This window comes from Choloepus didactylus, chromosome 1 (assembly GCF_015220235.1).
Source record: "Choloepus didactylus isolate mChoDid1 chromosome 1, mChoDid1.pri, whole genome shotgun sequence".
Lineage (NCBI taxonomy): Eukaryota > Metazoa > Chordata > Mammalia > Pilosa > Megalonychidae > Choloepus > Choloepus didactylus.
Window position 1 is genome coordinate 227,103,888 of NC_051307.1, and position 14,712 is coordinate 227,118,599.

The window sequence follows — 14,712 nt, forward strand, 5'->3', positions numbered from 1 at the left end:
GAAAAGAAACTTAACTTCATTAGTCAGCAGGGAAATGCAAATTAAACCCACAATGAGATACCACTATATACCCACCAGAACAGCTAAATTGAAAACAACTGATAACTCCAAGTGTTGGAGAGGATGTGGAGTAACCAGAACTCTCATATACTGCTGGTGGCATGTAAACTGATACAACCCCTTGGGATAATTGCTGGGAAGCATCCACTAAAGCTGAGCATATGCCTACCCTGTGTCACAGCTATATACACGACAGAAATGCATTCATATGTTCACCAAAAGACAAACACAAGAATGGTCCTAGTAGATACACAGTGAAAAGACTCCCTTCCAACCCTATCCTCCATCTGCAACGGGCCTCTGACATTTTTGTCTTTATTGTTTAAGTCCTTGCAATTCAAAGTTCAGTCCATGGACCAGCAACAGCAGCAGCACCTGAGAGCTTGTCAGAAATGCTGAATCTCAGGCTCTGGCCCAGATGTACCACATCAGTATCTGAAGTTTAACCAGATCTCCAGATGATTCTTCTGCACGTTAAAGTTTGAAAAGCCCTAGTTTAAGATACAGTTAGTCAGGCATTCTCCTGTGTGCAGCTGAAGACATTCTGACATAGACATAGCTCCAAAGCTCCTTTCCCACCCCCCCCCTGAGGTATTTATTGGCTACTACTCTGTATGTGTCTTTTTATACCCTTCCCTTTACTAAAGCAAGCATATACACACATAGACCCTGGAGCAGTAATTAGCAGCATGGACAGTAGAGCGAGAGTGCCTGGGTACAAATCCTACATCTGCTGTGCAAGTTACTTAACCTTTCTGTGCTTTAATTTATCAAAAAAACAATGACGGAATAGCATCTACCATATGGGGTTGTTATGAAGATTAAATGAGTTGATAAAGGTAAAGCTCTTAGAATGGTGACTAGCATTTAGTTAGACATAATAAATTTTAACTTCTAATATTTTTATTTATGTATTTATGACTTAATTTCAAAATAGGAATATTATGTACACATATGCATATATACATATTTATGTATATATATACACACACATATATACACATAATAAATAATCAACATATTACTTCTCAGCTGCTGCTTTATTGGACCAATATATACTGGATATGGCTTCAGATCAGGCCAGGTTAGTACATGTAGATAACACCAAGAGCTGGCATGTGTTGAACGCTCTATGGTAACCATTAGTTTTACATGGAATTATTGTACTTAATCCTCCACAAGAAATACATGTGGTAGATACCATTATTAACCTCATTTTACAGATGAAGAAATGAAGCTTAGAAAGATGAAGTAATTTGCCCTAGAGTGTGTAACTAGTAAGTAATGGATCTACATGTGAAAACTAATAATAAATTAAAACAATAAATGCCTAGAACTGTGCTGCCAATACAGCAACCACTAACCACATATGGCTATATAAATCAAGTAAAATTTAAAATTCAGTTTTCCATCCCACTAGTCACACTTCAAGTGTTCAAAGCCACCTGTGACTAGTAGTGACAGTATTGGACAGTGTTGGTGCAGAATATTTCCATCTTCACAGAAAGCTCTATTGGACAACTCTATTCTAGATGAAAATAAGAGCACCTCTTTGTGACCAAGAGGTAGGCAAAGATTTCTTAGACAGAACACCACATATACTAACCATAAAAGAAAAGATTAAGTTGGACTTTAAGCTGCCTAGGAAACTAAAACAGTTATCTTGGAGGTTAACCCTGGGAGGAGTCTTTTGAGATGCTGGAAATATTCTGTATCTTGATCTTTGTGGTATTTAAAGCTGTACACTTAAGATTTGTGCACCTTACTGTATGTAAGCAATTTCAATTTGTAAACAGTTATTGTATTACTTAGGCTTCTCTAGGGAAACAGAACCAACAGGAGATACCTGTAAATATGAGATTTCATAACAGTGTCTCACGCAACTGTGGGGCTACATGAGTCCAAATTCCATAGGGCAGGATGCACTAGGGTGGGCAGTAAGCTGGCAAATCTGATGAAGGTCTTCAGTGAACTCCCCAGGAGAGGCTGGCTGGCTGAAGAAGAAATGAAGGTTCTCGCTTCTCCCTTAAAAGCCTTCAACTGATTGGATTAAATCCTGCTGATTGAATTCTCTCATTGTGGAAGACAGGCCTTTCATTGATGTAATCAGTCAAAGGTGCAGTCAATTGACTGATGATTTATTAACCAACCACAAATACCTTGCAGTAACAGGCCAGTGCTTGCTTGACTAGACACCTGGGCACCATCATCTGGCCAAACTGATACATGAACCTAACCATCACAGTTATATATGTATGTGTGTATGTATATATATATGTATTTGTATTAAGTATTGTGCAGGAAACAAAATGGGCAAATAGTAGAGAATTATGGGGAGAAGTAGTGTTTCCTCAGAGAGGGTGGTCAGGAAAGACCTTTCTAAGGAGGTGGCTTTAACCTCAGACCTAAAGCTTGAATTATCTTCCAGACACTGGAATCAGGGAAAAGGAACTGGCAGGGCAAAGAAGCTGATGCAAGAAGGGCGAGGCATGCATGTTGGAGGTCCTGAAAAGAAGCCAGTGGGGCTTAAGGAGAGGGAGGCCCAGTATGGGTGATGTTGGAAAGGTAATCAGGGACCAGGTCATGCATGATTTATAGGCCATGGTAAGGAGTTCAGATTTTGTTTAAAGAGCCATGGAGAACCACTGAATGGCTGTAAGCAGGGGAGCAATGGGATCCAACTTACGTTTTTTAAATATCAGTCTGGTTTAAGGACTGGAAAAAGGTAAGTGTCGGGGATTGAATCGTATTCCCCATAAAAGGCATTTTCCAGTCCTAACTCTCAGACCTGTGGCTGTGAACCAATGTGTAAATTGGACCTTTGAAGATGTGTTATTATTAGTTAAGGTGTGGACTCATTTGTGAAGAGGATCTTCATTTGAATAGGGTGGCCTTAATCTATATGGTGGGAGTCCATATAAGCAAAAGGAATTGGATGCAGAAGTAGAAGCCAGAAGTCAGTGAAAATCAGAGGAGAGAAACATGGAATGAGATCCCCATGTGACAAAGGATTGCCCAAATGTGACAGACTCAGGGAGTCTATAGAACTTCTAGCCTCCAAAACCATGAGACAATTAATTCCCATTGTTTAAGCCAACCCATTTTGTGGCATTTGTCATAGCATCCCTGGCAAACTAAGTGAAGAAGAATCAAGGAGATCAATTAGGGGTAATGCAGTAGTCTCTAGGTCATGGATTATCCACATTACACAACTCCAAAGGGATGCAATTTACACGGAATACAATGAGAATGAGGCCACCAGGAATTGAACAAGGTTTGGCCTTGTCAAGAAATCACTGTTCGCATTTCAAAAAGAGGGAAGTGGACAGATGGTGATTATATTTTGGAGGTAGATTTGACAGAATTTGCAGATTCACTGGATATGGTAGATAAAGGAGCAGCCTTCTAAAACGGCTCCCAATGATCTCCACTCCTGGAGTGTGAATGGAGCCAGTGACTGACTTCTAATAATCCAACTGTCGTGATGGGATGTCATTTCCAAGATTAGTCATAGAAGACTTTGACTTCCATCTTGTTGACACTCCTTCCGGCTCTTCTTGCATGCTTGCCCAGATTAAGAGAGCCACCTGGCAAGGAATGGAAGGGTAACCTCTGGCCAAAAGTCAGCAATGACCTGAAAGAAACTGGATCTTGCCAATGACCATGTGAATGGGCTTGTACGTGGTTCCTCCTCAGCCAAGCCTTCAGATGAGACTGCATACTCTGGGCTGCCACCTTGACCACAGCCTTGTGAGGGGCAGTGAAGGAGAGGACTTTGCTACACTGGGCTCAAGTTCCTCACCCACAGAAACTATGAGATCATATGTGTGTTTTAAACCACTAAGTTTTGAGATAGTGTGTTATGCAGCAATAGATAACTAATATAGGAGGTAAGGGGAAGGAAGAAATAAAAGGATGGTTCCCACCTAAATTCTGGTTTAAACAAGTAGGTAGCTGGAGGTGTCAAAATTCTAGGGGAAGAAGTAAATTTCTGGGTTGGGAGAGGAGGGATAAAGCAAGGACTTGGACTTCCAAGTGAGATGTTGAGTGAGTTATGCATACAGGAGTCTGGAGTCCCTTTTCTGTGACATTGGGGGTTGTACTTTTCCACAAATCAGAGCAGTGAAATACAAAACTTGGGTTTGGACTAAGAGGAAGTAAAACAGGTCTTTCCTTTTGCTTCAGTGGGTTTTTGGAAAACTGAGTCCTGTTTGATCCAGTCTGCCAGTCCCAAGTTCTACTTTGGTGTTTGAGGCCAAAACCTCAGCTACTAATCAAATATTACTTTGTCTTATTTTATTTTTGTTGCACATGTTCTCCTTGAAGAAGGGTAGAGGTGGCAAGACAGAGTTCCTGCTTCACTGGGTCACACACCAACATAATGTTGGCCATTTCTAAACTTTAGCCTGGCCCAGTGTTTCTCAACAGAGCCCCCATGTTGGCATTTGGCTGAGGACAATTCTTTGTTGTACTGGAGTGTCTTGAGCATTGTGGTAGGTTTAGCAGATGCCAGTAGAACCTGCCAGTCATTGGGACAATCCAAAACATCTTTCCCACAATTCCAGATGCTTCCCAGTGGGCTGGTACCTCCCCTAGTTGAGAACCAGTGGATTGCTTGTGGTTGCACCACCTGCAGCATCTGCCCAGCCACACTTCAAGTTTGTCCTCTGCCATCTGCTTGGCAAGAAATTCCATTTTATTAAATATTTCCATTACTAGAACTTTAAATACAATGGGTTCACCAAGATTTAAAATATAATGCCAAAACAGGAACTATTCACAATGTAATTGAACTTTAGATGTTTTCTAAGGCAACATGGAATCTTATAGAAACTCAGGGACATTGTTGTAACTGGTGTTCTTTGTTCTGTGGCCATGCTGAAAAGAGAGTTAATAGAAAGGCTCTTCTGGTTAATAGAATACTGGATGACAATTCATGATGAGTAATAAGAGGCTGTGCCTAATGTTTCAGGTTTGTAACTTAGGATGCTCTGGAAGAATAGGTGGAAAATTCTGGAATTTTGATCTGGTGATGATGGCTGTTAAAGTTTTGGAAGAATTTATTCCTATATTAGGTTACAAATTCATTACTCTATTTCAAATCTATGCCAGAAAGAAAATAGCATTTGCAGTTGTCTATATGTAATATACTATGTTTTATTGTACTAATTATCACAGCGCCTTTATTAGGCACCTACCATGCCCAGGTACTGTGCTAGTTTCTTTGAATGCATTATTTAATTTAATGCCCACAAAACCCTTTGTGGTAGGCAGTATTATCATTCCCATTTTGCGGCCAAGGAAATCAGGGCTTAAGAGAGCTGTGCATCTTGCTCAGGATCACCAAGTCAGTAAGTGGCAAAATCTGATTTCAAATCCAGACTTAGAAATTTTTTCCATGATTTCTTTAGACTACATGGATCTGGAGTATTTCTACTCAACAGATATTTATTGGGCACTGCCATATGCCAGGCCCTGCACTGGGCAAATAAGACAGAGATACCCCTGCCTGAGTGGATGTGTAGATAGGTGCACAAATGTGTGGATAGATGATTAAATAGATGATGAGGAAATTCATGGAATAGGTAAATGAATGAGTGAACGATAGCATGAGGGAATTGGCTCTAAGAATAGAGGGAATGGAGCGGTAAGTGAATGAATGAATGGGCAAACGAGTGAATGGACTGAATGAATGAACAGACTGAATGAATGAATGAACGAACGAATGAGTAAATGAGGAAATGAGAGGTTTTGAGGATGCAGTACCTGAAACCGGAGGGCTTGGCGGCTGGCGGGTGAGCAGACGGGCGGCTACTCTACACAGTACGGTAGGAGCGGGCTGCTCCTCCTAGAGTCCCGTGCACGCCTCCTTTCTTCCCTCCTCCTCCCCGCGGCGGCCCGCCCGCCCGCCGGTCGCCCAGGCTCCAGTCCCCAGTCCCCGGCGGGCGGGCGGAGGTGGCGGCCGCTGCGCGCTACTGCGCTCACTGGGCAAGCAGCGATGCGCAGAGCCGCGCTGCCCGGGGGCCGCCGCCGCCGCCACGCCGCACCATGAAGCTCCGCAGCAAGGCGGCAGCGCTGCTCTTGCTCGCGCTGGCGGCGCTGCTCCTTGCACTGCTACCCCTGCGCCCCGGCCGCGTCGCGCCCCCAGAACTGCCTGCGAGTCTCGCGTCTGCTCCGCAGCGGCACCCGGAGCCGCCCCCCCGCGCGCCCACCCGCCCCGGGCTCCTTCCCGGGGGCGGTCCCCGGCGCCCGGAGGCGCCGGCCCTCGCGTCTCCGCCCCCGAACTGGCCGCCGGGGAGCGGCGAGGCTGGAGAAGTTGGCGAGGTGAGTCGTGGCAATCCCAGAACCCCATCTGGGGACCCGTGTCTCGCTCTCTGCACCCATGCCAAGTCCAAGGGAGGCTTTGGGATGGAGGGACAGACTCCAAGTTTCACCCACGGGCTACTCACTTCTATTTCTTATCCCGCTAGAAATGAAAAGGCACATTTATGGAATCCTCCCAGAAACCCAGTGGGTGATAATCACGTACCTTTCTGGGAGGTCTCAGGAAAAGTGGTTTGTAGACTTTTTTTTTAACTGTCAAGGCACATTTTAAACTGTCATTCTTGCAAAACATGCTCCCTTTGTTTAATTTTTCAACAGCCATCAGGATGCAAGATTGCTTTATCTAAGTCTCATGTTTCATTGGAATATTTTTACCAAAAACTTAGGTCTGATAGAGTTGGAACGTTAGATGTTTACCAAGGATTGGCTGCCTCTCATTCAACCTTGAACTACCCCCATGCTTAGAACAGAAGAGGCACTCAACCTAAGTTATTAAAAAGTTTTCTCCTTGGAGAGGAGTGATGCGTGGCACAGGAAAGAAGGAGTGGAGATGTTACTGTCCCTCATTCTGTTTCAGACTCAAGCATGGTCAAAGGGTCCTACAAGGAAAACATCTTAACCTTCAGTATTGTGTTTGATAGTTTCTCTCTTTATACAGAGCTTAACACACTGAGGCTTTTCATGTGAGTGTTTTCTCTTAGGCCTTAGGGTTGCTGGAACACCCGCAGGTTAGGGATTTGGCTTCATTTCCTTTGTTGTGGAAAGCTTTTTAACAATCACCTTGTCTGTTTCCTATGCCCTTTCGAAGCTGCTGGTGTTTCTAACTGCCTGTTGCAACCGTGCGTGCGTTTGCTCGGCTCCTTCATTATTCAAAACCAATTGAAGAATTCTTTTTTACTAAATGACTAAATCTGCTTTGGTGCTTTTACTATATCTAAGAGAAAAGTCAAGAACCTCAAGAGGTAGTTGTGTCAGCTTTTGTTTCTCTGTTACCTCATAATGAAGGCACAGATGGATACTGCAAGTTTTAGGAGGAAAAACAAACATTTATGGAATCGCCTTTAAGTAGTTAAAACCCTAACAACACATTATGAATGTAAACACTCTTTAAAATGAGGATATTTTTGCTTGGAACTTAATAGGCTTTTTCCCTTCTATGTACTGAAATTTCTTATACTAGACTATATTAGCGTGCAACTACAAGTATACTATGTTGGGTAATTTGATGAGACAACTTGTAAGATAACTGCCACCACTTAACATAGCTAACCTACGTCCAGGCACAGTGCAAGCTAACAGCAGTACATAAAAATAGAGATTGGAAACACTAACTTTACATATATTAAGTATACGGTCTACACCATAACCCTACAATAATGATTCTCAAAGTGTAATGTTGGGACCAGCAGGACCAACGTCACCTGGGAACTTGTTAGAAAGCAGTTTCTCAGGGCCGACACCAGCCCCCCTGAACCACGGGGGTGGGGCTGAGCACTGTCTTTTCCGAAACCCATCAGGTGTTTCTGATGCACACCAAAGTTGAGAACTGGTGCTCTGTGAAGTAAACACTGCTGCTATTATTCCCATTTTATAGAAGAGGAAAATACCGCACAAGGTTTAGCAGTTTATCCGAGACTCACAGGTAGTATGTGGTAGGCATGGATACAGATGCAGGCAGCTGGGGCTCAGCTGGAGCTCTTAGCTGCTCTGCTGATGTTATGCAATAGTCTTGCCTGTGTTTCTTAATTTTACTGACATTTTTCTAAAGAAACACCTAGATTTTTGGAACTGTCTCCATCTTCAAGGTGTTGAGAACACTGGGGCAGCAGCATCTTCTTGTCTCTGAAACAAATTGACTCTGACTAGGACGAGTTCATGAACAGAATCCAAATGGGTGTTTTAGGAAAGGACTCTTTCCTTGAGTAACGTTACCTCTCAAAGCCATTTTTCTTTTTGAACATATCTCTTAGATTATCATGGAAATCATGGCCAACACCATAGGAATAAAGAACAGAATTAGAAAACTCGAAAAAGGGTAAGAAAAAAAAAAAAAGCCAGAGGAAGTCTCAGGCTCAAATGCATAAACATTGAAGTCTAGTGTCCTCTGGAGAAGTTGACATTTTCTGCGACTTATTTTTCGTTTCTTTTGCTACCTCTGCAGAAATGGCAACTGAAGGTTCTGAAGCAGTAGGAGAGCAGGAGGAAGCATGGCTGTATGAACTCCTTTATTGCTTTCCTAATGCTGCCTGGGTTAAATTTTTGTGGTTTAGCAGGAATTTCATTTTTAGGGAGAGAAAAGAAAGCCTTGTGTTTTCAGAAAATGAGTGCTTTAATCTCTTTACGTGGCTAGAATCCAAAAGCAAGGAGGGCTACGTGACCTCACTTCTCTGGCCTGAAGAGGGTCAGACTTGTGGTTGTGGTTAGCAGAAAGCTTGGAGTTGAATGTGACACAGCCCACCACCTGCTGACCATCCGCAGGCAGGGCTGAGTTGCCTCCCCCGGGGTACTGCTGTAAGTGAAGTTTTGCCACGTCAACGCAGGAAACATAGCACTTTCCTTCCACATCTTGTTTTCATTTTGGTCAAGTTTCCAGGGACTTGCCTAGTTAGCAGGCAGACCCTACAATTTTAAAACTAGTCATTTGTATGCAGTCTGTCCTGCTGTGGCCTCCCCTCTCCATAAATATAAAGCCAGGAGGTAAGGTCTGAGCTTTTAGGTCAAGGATGGGATCTGAAAATGGACACCACACATGAAGTAGCAGTCCCAGTGCACAAGAGAAATGAAATCTTCCTTCTATTTTCATTTTACTGGTGATTTGTATCTGGTTAACTTCCAAAAACAATTTGAGACAACCTACAGTAAAAGACACATACATACAACAATGAGACAATTGAAATAGGTATTAAAAATGAAAAGCCCAAAAGAGGAGTAGGAAATAAGTACTGTTTGTTAAAACCTGAGGCCAGAATTTTATGAGGATTAAGTGTTAAATTTATCTCTAAGCTTTCTGGCAGCCATGTCAAAAAGGGAACTACAACTGCCTCATTTTCACTGTGATAAAAGGAAAAGTTTTTTGAGAGAATTGATTTGTTTTTGTTTTTGTTTTCAGGAAGCTGAATTCTAAAGTGGTAATTTTACTTGGGAATAGGCTTTAGACTAGTCTTTAGAAGACTGTCTGTCCACCTTGCTGCTGAAAACTCTTTGAACCTACATATGGAAAAGAAAGTTTAATGTAACTGTCAGTGGAATATAAAAAAAAAATTGGCATCTGGAATCAGGCAAACTGGGTTCTAGTTCCAAGGCATTTCACCTAAATTCCTCATCTGTAAAATGAGCAAATTTATCCCAAAGTTTTAAAAGATTTCTTCCAGCCCTGACATTTGATGATCCCATGATGAGATCATCAAGTTTAGCAGTAAATCCTAACAATAACTATTACTTAGCCCTTTGAGTTGTTTCTTGCAAAATCACTCTGTTTCTCATTTATTGGCTCCAGCCTAGAACTCTTACTGATTACTCAACCTCAACTCTCTCCGAACTTCATTCTGTTTCTTCTGTTGACCTGGGCATTGCTGTTTTCTTTTAAAAGATGGTTTCTAAGGGAGTCATAGGCTGCCTGTAAGTAAGTCCTATGGTGTTCCTCTATCATTTTATTCCACAGTCTTTTAGCAAATGATTATCGTGCATATCCTTGTACCCAGTGCTCACTGTACAATGGTGAGTGGAGTTGTTGCCCCACCAGCTTATTGGGGGGAGGCGGAGACAATACGGAAAGAAACACATTATACTTGGCAGCCTCCCCAGCTGCCCCAATGAGAGGAAGCCATGTGTTCTTATTCGGCAATAGACCCCATTTCCTCCAGTTCCCTTTAGTTTCTGAGATAAGTCTTCTTGGACAGTTGAAGCCTGAATAAAAGTCTTACTAAAGAGGGATGAAGTTATATAGCAAAACTGAGTCTGTGGCCATCCTATAATTAGCTGATAGCCCCAGAGCATATTGAAGATCTCTTGACTTTGTGTACCCTCTATGATATAATATAGCTATGAGTTTGATTTTACTCACAATTCATTTTTATTGATTGGTCCAAAGTCCCCTTTTCACCCTCTACACTTACTCAGTTAGTAAGTCCTGTGAGTTCTATGTCCAAATATTTCTCCCATCTCACCATTTCTGTGACTTCCGTGGCCACTGCTGAATTTCTGGATGCCATCATCTGACTCCTAACGGGTTTGCATGGCACCTTCTACAGCCCATTATCCATTATGGCTGCTGGGATAATCTTAACTATGTAGACTAGATCAGGTCACTCTTCTGGTTAAAGCCCTCCAAAGATTTCTCATCACATTGAAAATAAAATTCAATTTCTTATGGTGGCCTTGGAGCCCTTGTCAGATATCAACCCCCAAAAGCTCTCTGACCTTGGTCCTTCCCACTGCCCACTGCCTTTACACTGCTTCAGCCCCAGCAGCCTTCAAATATAATAAGCATGTTCACACCTCGTTAATTCTACTTATTCTTGATGTTTGGAATCTTTTAAGTCTGTGCATAAATGTTTCTTCCTCAAAGAGGTCTTCCTGACTGCCCTAGAAAAATAAGACCCTCTCCATCATTTCTACCCTCTTATCTGATTCACTATTTTTTATAACATGAAGTATTTTATTTTCTCCTCCCTTCTTCCCTCATGTAGACTTCATGTCTTATTGATTGCAGTACCAATGGCACCTAGAACAGAGATAATTTCATTGTGGTTAATCCGCATTTGTTGGAAGAAGTAATGAATGAATGTAGCACCTACCTTGTACCAGCACTATATGAAAACTTTACTTTTATTATTAAGTGATATATTATTCAATAATTTTCAAAACAATCCCATACCCTTTAGGAGAATAGGGAGGATCTTAAATAGCAACACACTTAAAAGAAAATGATTTTTTCTTTTTAATATATATTTTAATATAATAATATTTTTTGAACAGTTTTAGATTTCCAGAAAAACTGAGAAGATAATATAAAGAGTTCCCATGTATCCCCAGCACCCAGTCTCCCCTATTATTAATATCCTATATTAGTATGATACATTTGTTTCAATTAATGAACTGAAATTGATACATTTATCAATTAAAGTCCATAGCTTATTTAGATTTTCTTAGTTTTTACCTAATGTTCTTTTTCTCTCCCAGGAATCCATCCAGGACACCACAGTACATTTAGCTGTTGTGTCTTTTTAGGCTCTCCTTGACTGTAGCAATTTCTCAGACTTTCCTTGTTTTCAATGATCTTGAAACTTTTAGGAATATTGGTCAGATATTTTGTAAGATGTCCCACTATTGCAATTGGTCTAACGATTTTCTTGTAAGACTGGGTATGAGTTATTGGGAAGAAAACCAAAGAGGTAAAGTGCCGTTTTCACATCATATCAAGTATACATACTGTCAACATGATTTATGATTGTTGGCCTAGATCACCTAGCTGAGGTAGGTTTCTCTATTGTAAAATCACCCTTTCCCCCACTTCCGTACTGTAAGCTTTGGAACTAAGCCACTATGTGTAGCCAACACCGATTCAATAGGGGTTTATGCTCCCTCTCCTCAAGATGGAGCATCTATATAAATTACTTGGAATTCTTCTTTGTGGGAGAATTGTTCCTTCTCTCCCATATTTATTCAGTCATTTATTTATATCAATAGGAACTCATGGGTATTTATTTTATACTTTGGATTCTAATATAGTATGACTTTATTTTACTGCTCAAATTGTTTGAGCTTTGGCCCCGAGCAGCTCTCTCAGTTGGCTTCTGTGCTCCTTGGACACATCCCCATCAATGTGGTTGTTCTTGTTGCTAGTTTTGAGCACTTTACTTTCTGGCACTACAGCATGCTCCAGGTTCATCTTGCATAATTTCCTGCCCAAGCCTAGAGTCAGCCTTTCCTTCAGGGAGTCTGGTTCCTTTCATTGGAGAATGGCTTTAGAAACCAAGATAGGGGTGCTAGGCATGTTTTTTGCCAATGGGAGGCCATTTCTCTTAGGCCCTTTCAGCTGACAGAGAAAACATATATATTTATACTAATTCATGTATATGTACATATCTATAAAATTTCTATATGTTACATCTGTATCTATATTAAACTAAATGTGGATTCATATTTAATGTGTGCAACTCCAATCCATTACCAGATGGACAGTTCTATTTTCCACCCCTTGCTTATCTGGGAGAGGAAATGTTTTTATTTTCCAGAAGCTCCAGCAACAGTTTTCTCCCATCTCATTGACTTTGGTTGGTTTAAATGCCTTTTGTATGGAAGAGGGAGTTGGAAGTAGTGGCAGGGTGGGATGGGATCAGCTAATTGACTTAAACTAAGCAAGATCCACTCCTTGAGCTAGTGATGAGTCCAAGACCATCAAACCACCTGGGAGAAGGTAGTGTGGTAGACAGGGTAGTTGGCTCCCCACCTTTCTTTCCACATCCCCCAGTGTGTACCAGCAGTGTCAGTAGATACATGGACCTCAGCTCCAGGGGGTGATCTAAGCCCACCCTAATAAACCCATCCCTTGCCTAAGGTTTGTGAATCCAGGGCTAAACCAATCAATACATTCATTTCTCTGGGAACAGTTATTGGTCCACGTGTCACATGAACCAACCTGGCCCAATCAGCCAGAAGGAAAGGACTTATTTTACATGACTGGACTGAGAAACTACATCTGGATATGAACAAGGAAATAAATAGCCTCAGTTGCTGCCATAATCCTGAAGGAACAAGCTATAGGTTTAAGTTCTCACTTTGGGCAATAGAGTAAAGAAAATTAAAAGAATCTAGGTCCTTGAGGACACTGAGTCCGGGAATCAGCAAATCCTGGGACCCACCTATCTTTGGCCTTCATTTTCATGTGTTAGAGTTGAGGATTTTGCCCTTTGCCTCCAAACATCTTAAATGAACCAGATGGTTCTTTAAATCAAATCTTGGTGGTGTTGATGGGAAAGGGAAATGATTGCAAGGCACATACACGTAATGAATGTCATCCACACCCTAGGAGCAGCTCTTTTGTGCCCTTGACCTTGTCCCAGGCTGCAGGTGATTTATCCAGGGGTAGGTTCCAGAGCCAAAATTAGAGCCTTTCTAAGAGATTTATAAAAATTGAGATTAGAAACAGCATTAGAGCAAACTGTTTCTAGTAGCTGAAATGTTAAGATAATCAAACTCAGGATTGGTAATGAGGTTTTCTGCCATGGGAAGAGAGCTGTTTGGTGTTGAGAGTATATGAAACCAAGATGATGTGGATGGGATGAGGAGCAATGCTGAGCAAAGGGCTGGGGGTTCTAACATTGTTCCTGAGACCAGCTCCTGCCCTTCTCTGGCTGTAGTGTTCTGGTCCTTCCCTAGATTCCATGATGTATTGAATTACCCGTTTTTCCTTAACCTAGTTTGAGCTGTGTTTCTGTCGCTTGCCATCAAAGAGTTCCAGTGACTAATTCAGATGTGTAGCCCCTTCTTGGGCTCAGCAGTAGTGGTCATATTGACCCATCCTCATACACACATATACAGGTGAGATTCTTTCGGTGGAAAATTTTGAGAATATATGATGTGTTTTCCTTGGAAATACTTCTCTTCATGTTATATTTCACAGTAAGAAAATAAGAGGCTTCTGTTGAAGACAAAATTCATTTTACATTCCTCCCAAAATCTTCACCAGCATTTTCTTTATTTCAGATCTTGAAATTCTAAAAACTGTCCCTGGAAAAAGGAATTTCTTGACTTTAAGCCTTTATTGGGATTCCCTTATTTTATGCCAGCAAAGAGTGATTTTTGCTGTCCCCCTACCTCTTTAAGCAACACGAAAGACTATAATCTTCTAACAGATATATATCACAGTACAGTTTAGAATCCAGTCTCTAAGAAATCATAGAGAACATGTCATCCATAATCTGACTCCTTTTTTAGGTAAGAAAACTGAGGTCCAAAGAAGCAAAATAATAATGCATGCCTAACAATTGGTTAGTTGAAATCAGTATTAAAATCCCAGAAATTTTAAAAATGTACAAACATATCAAATCTGGTTTCATATATGGTCGAGTATTAATACTGAAAGTAACAGGTACTTTTGGCCTCTTGGCTTGCACATTTTTGGCATGGATATAAAATGTTCAGGGCAAAATGATGGCTTCTGATGGCATTTCAAGTTAATATTTAAGGATGATGATAAATAACATTTAATTACAACTTAAAATATGCCAGGTAGTATATTAAGCATATCACAAGCATTATTTCATTTAATCTGCATAACAACCCATATGATAGGATTATGGGTAGGCCAGGACTCTTTCAGTTGCA

The 14,712-nt window shown here is 41.3% G+C and overlaps 1 protein-coding gene across 1 annotated transcript in view; it reads left to right on the plus strand.

Moving 5' to 3' along the window:
• The first annotated feature begins 6,013 nt into the window (after positions 1–6,013).
• Positions 6,014–14,712, plus strand: part of GXYLT2 (glucoside xylosyltransferase 2) — a 98,079-nt gene continuing 89,380 nt past the window's right edge. Inside the window, 2 exon segments of the mRNA XM_037829268.1 lie at positions 6,014–6,255; positions 6,257–6,384. Coding sequence (XP_037685196.1) covers positions 6,109–6,255; positions 6,257–6,384 — 275 coding nt within the window. The 5' untranslated portion in view covers positions 6,014–6,108.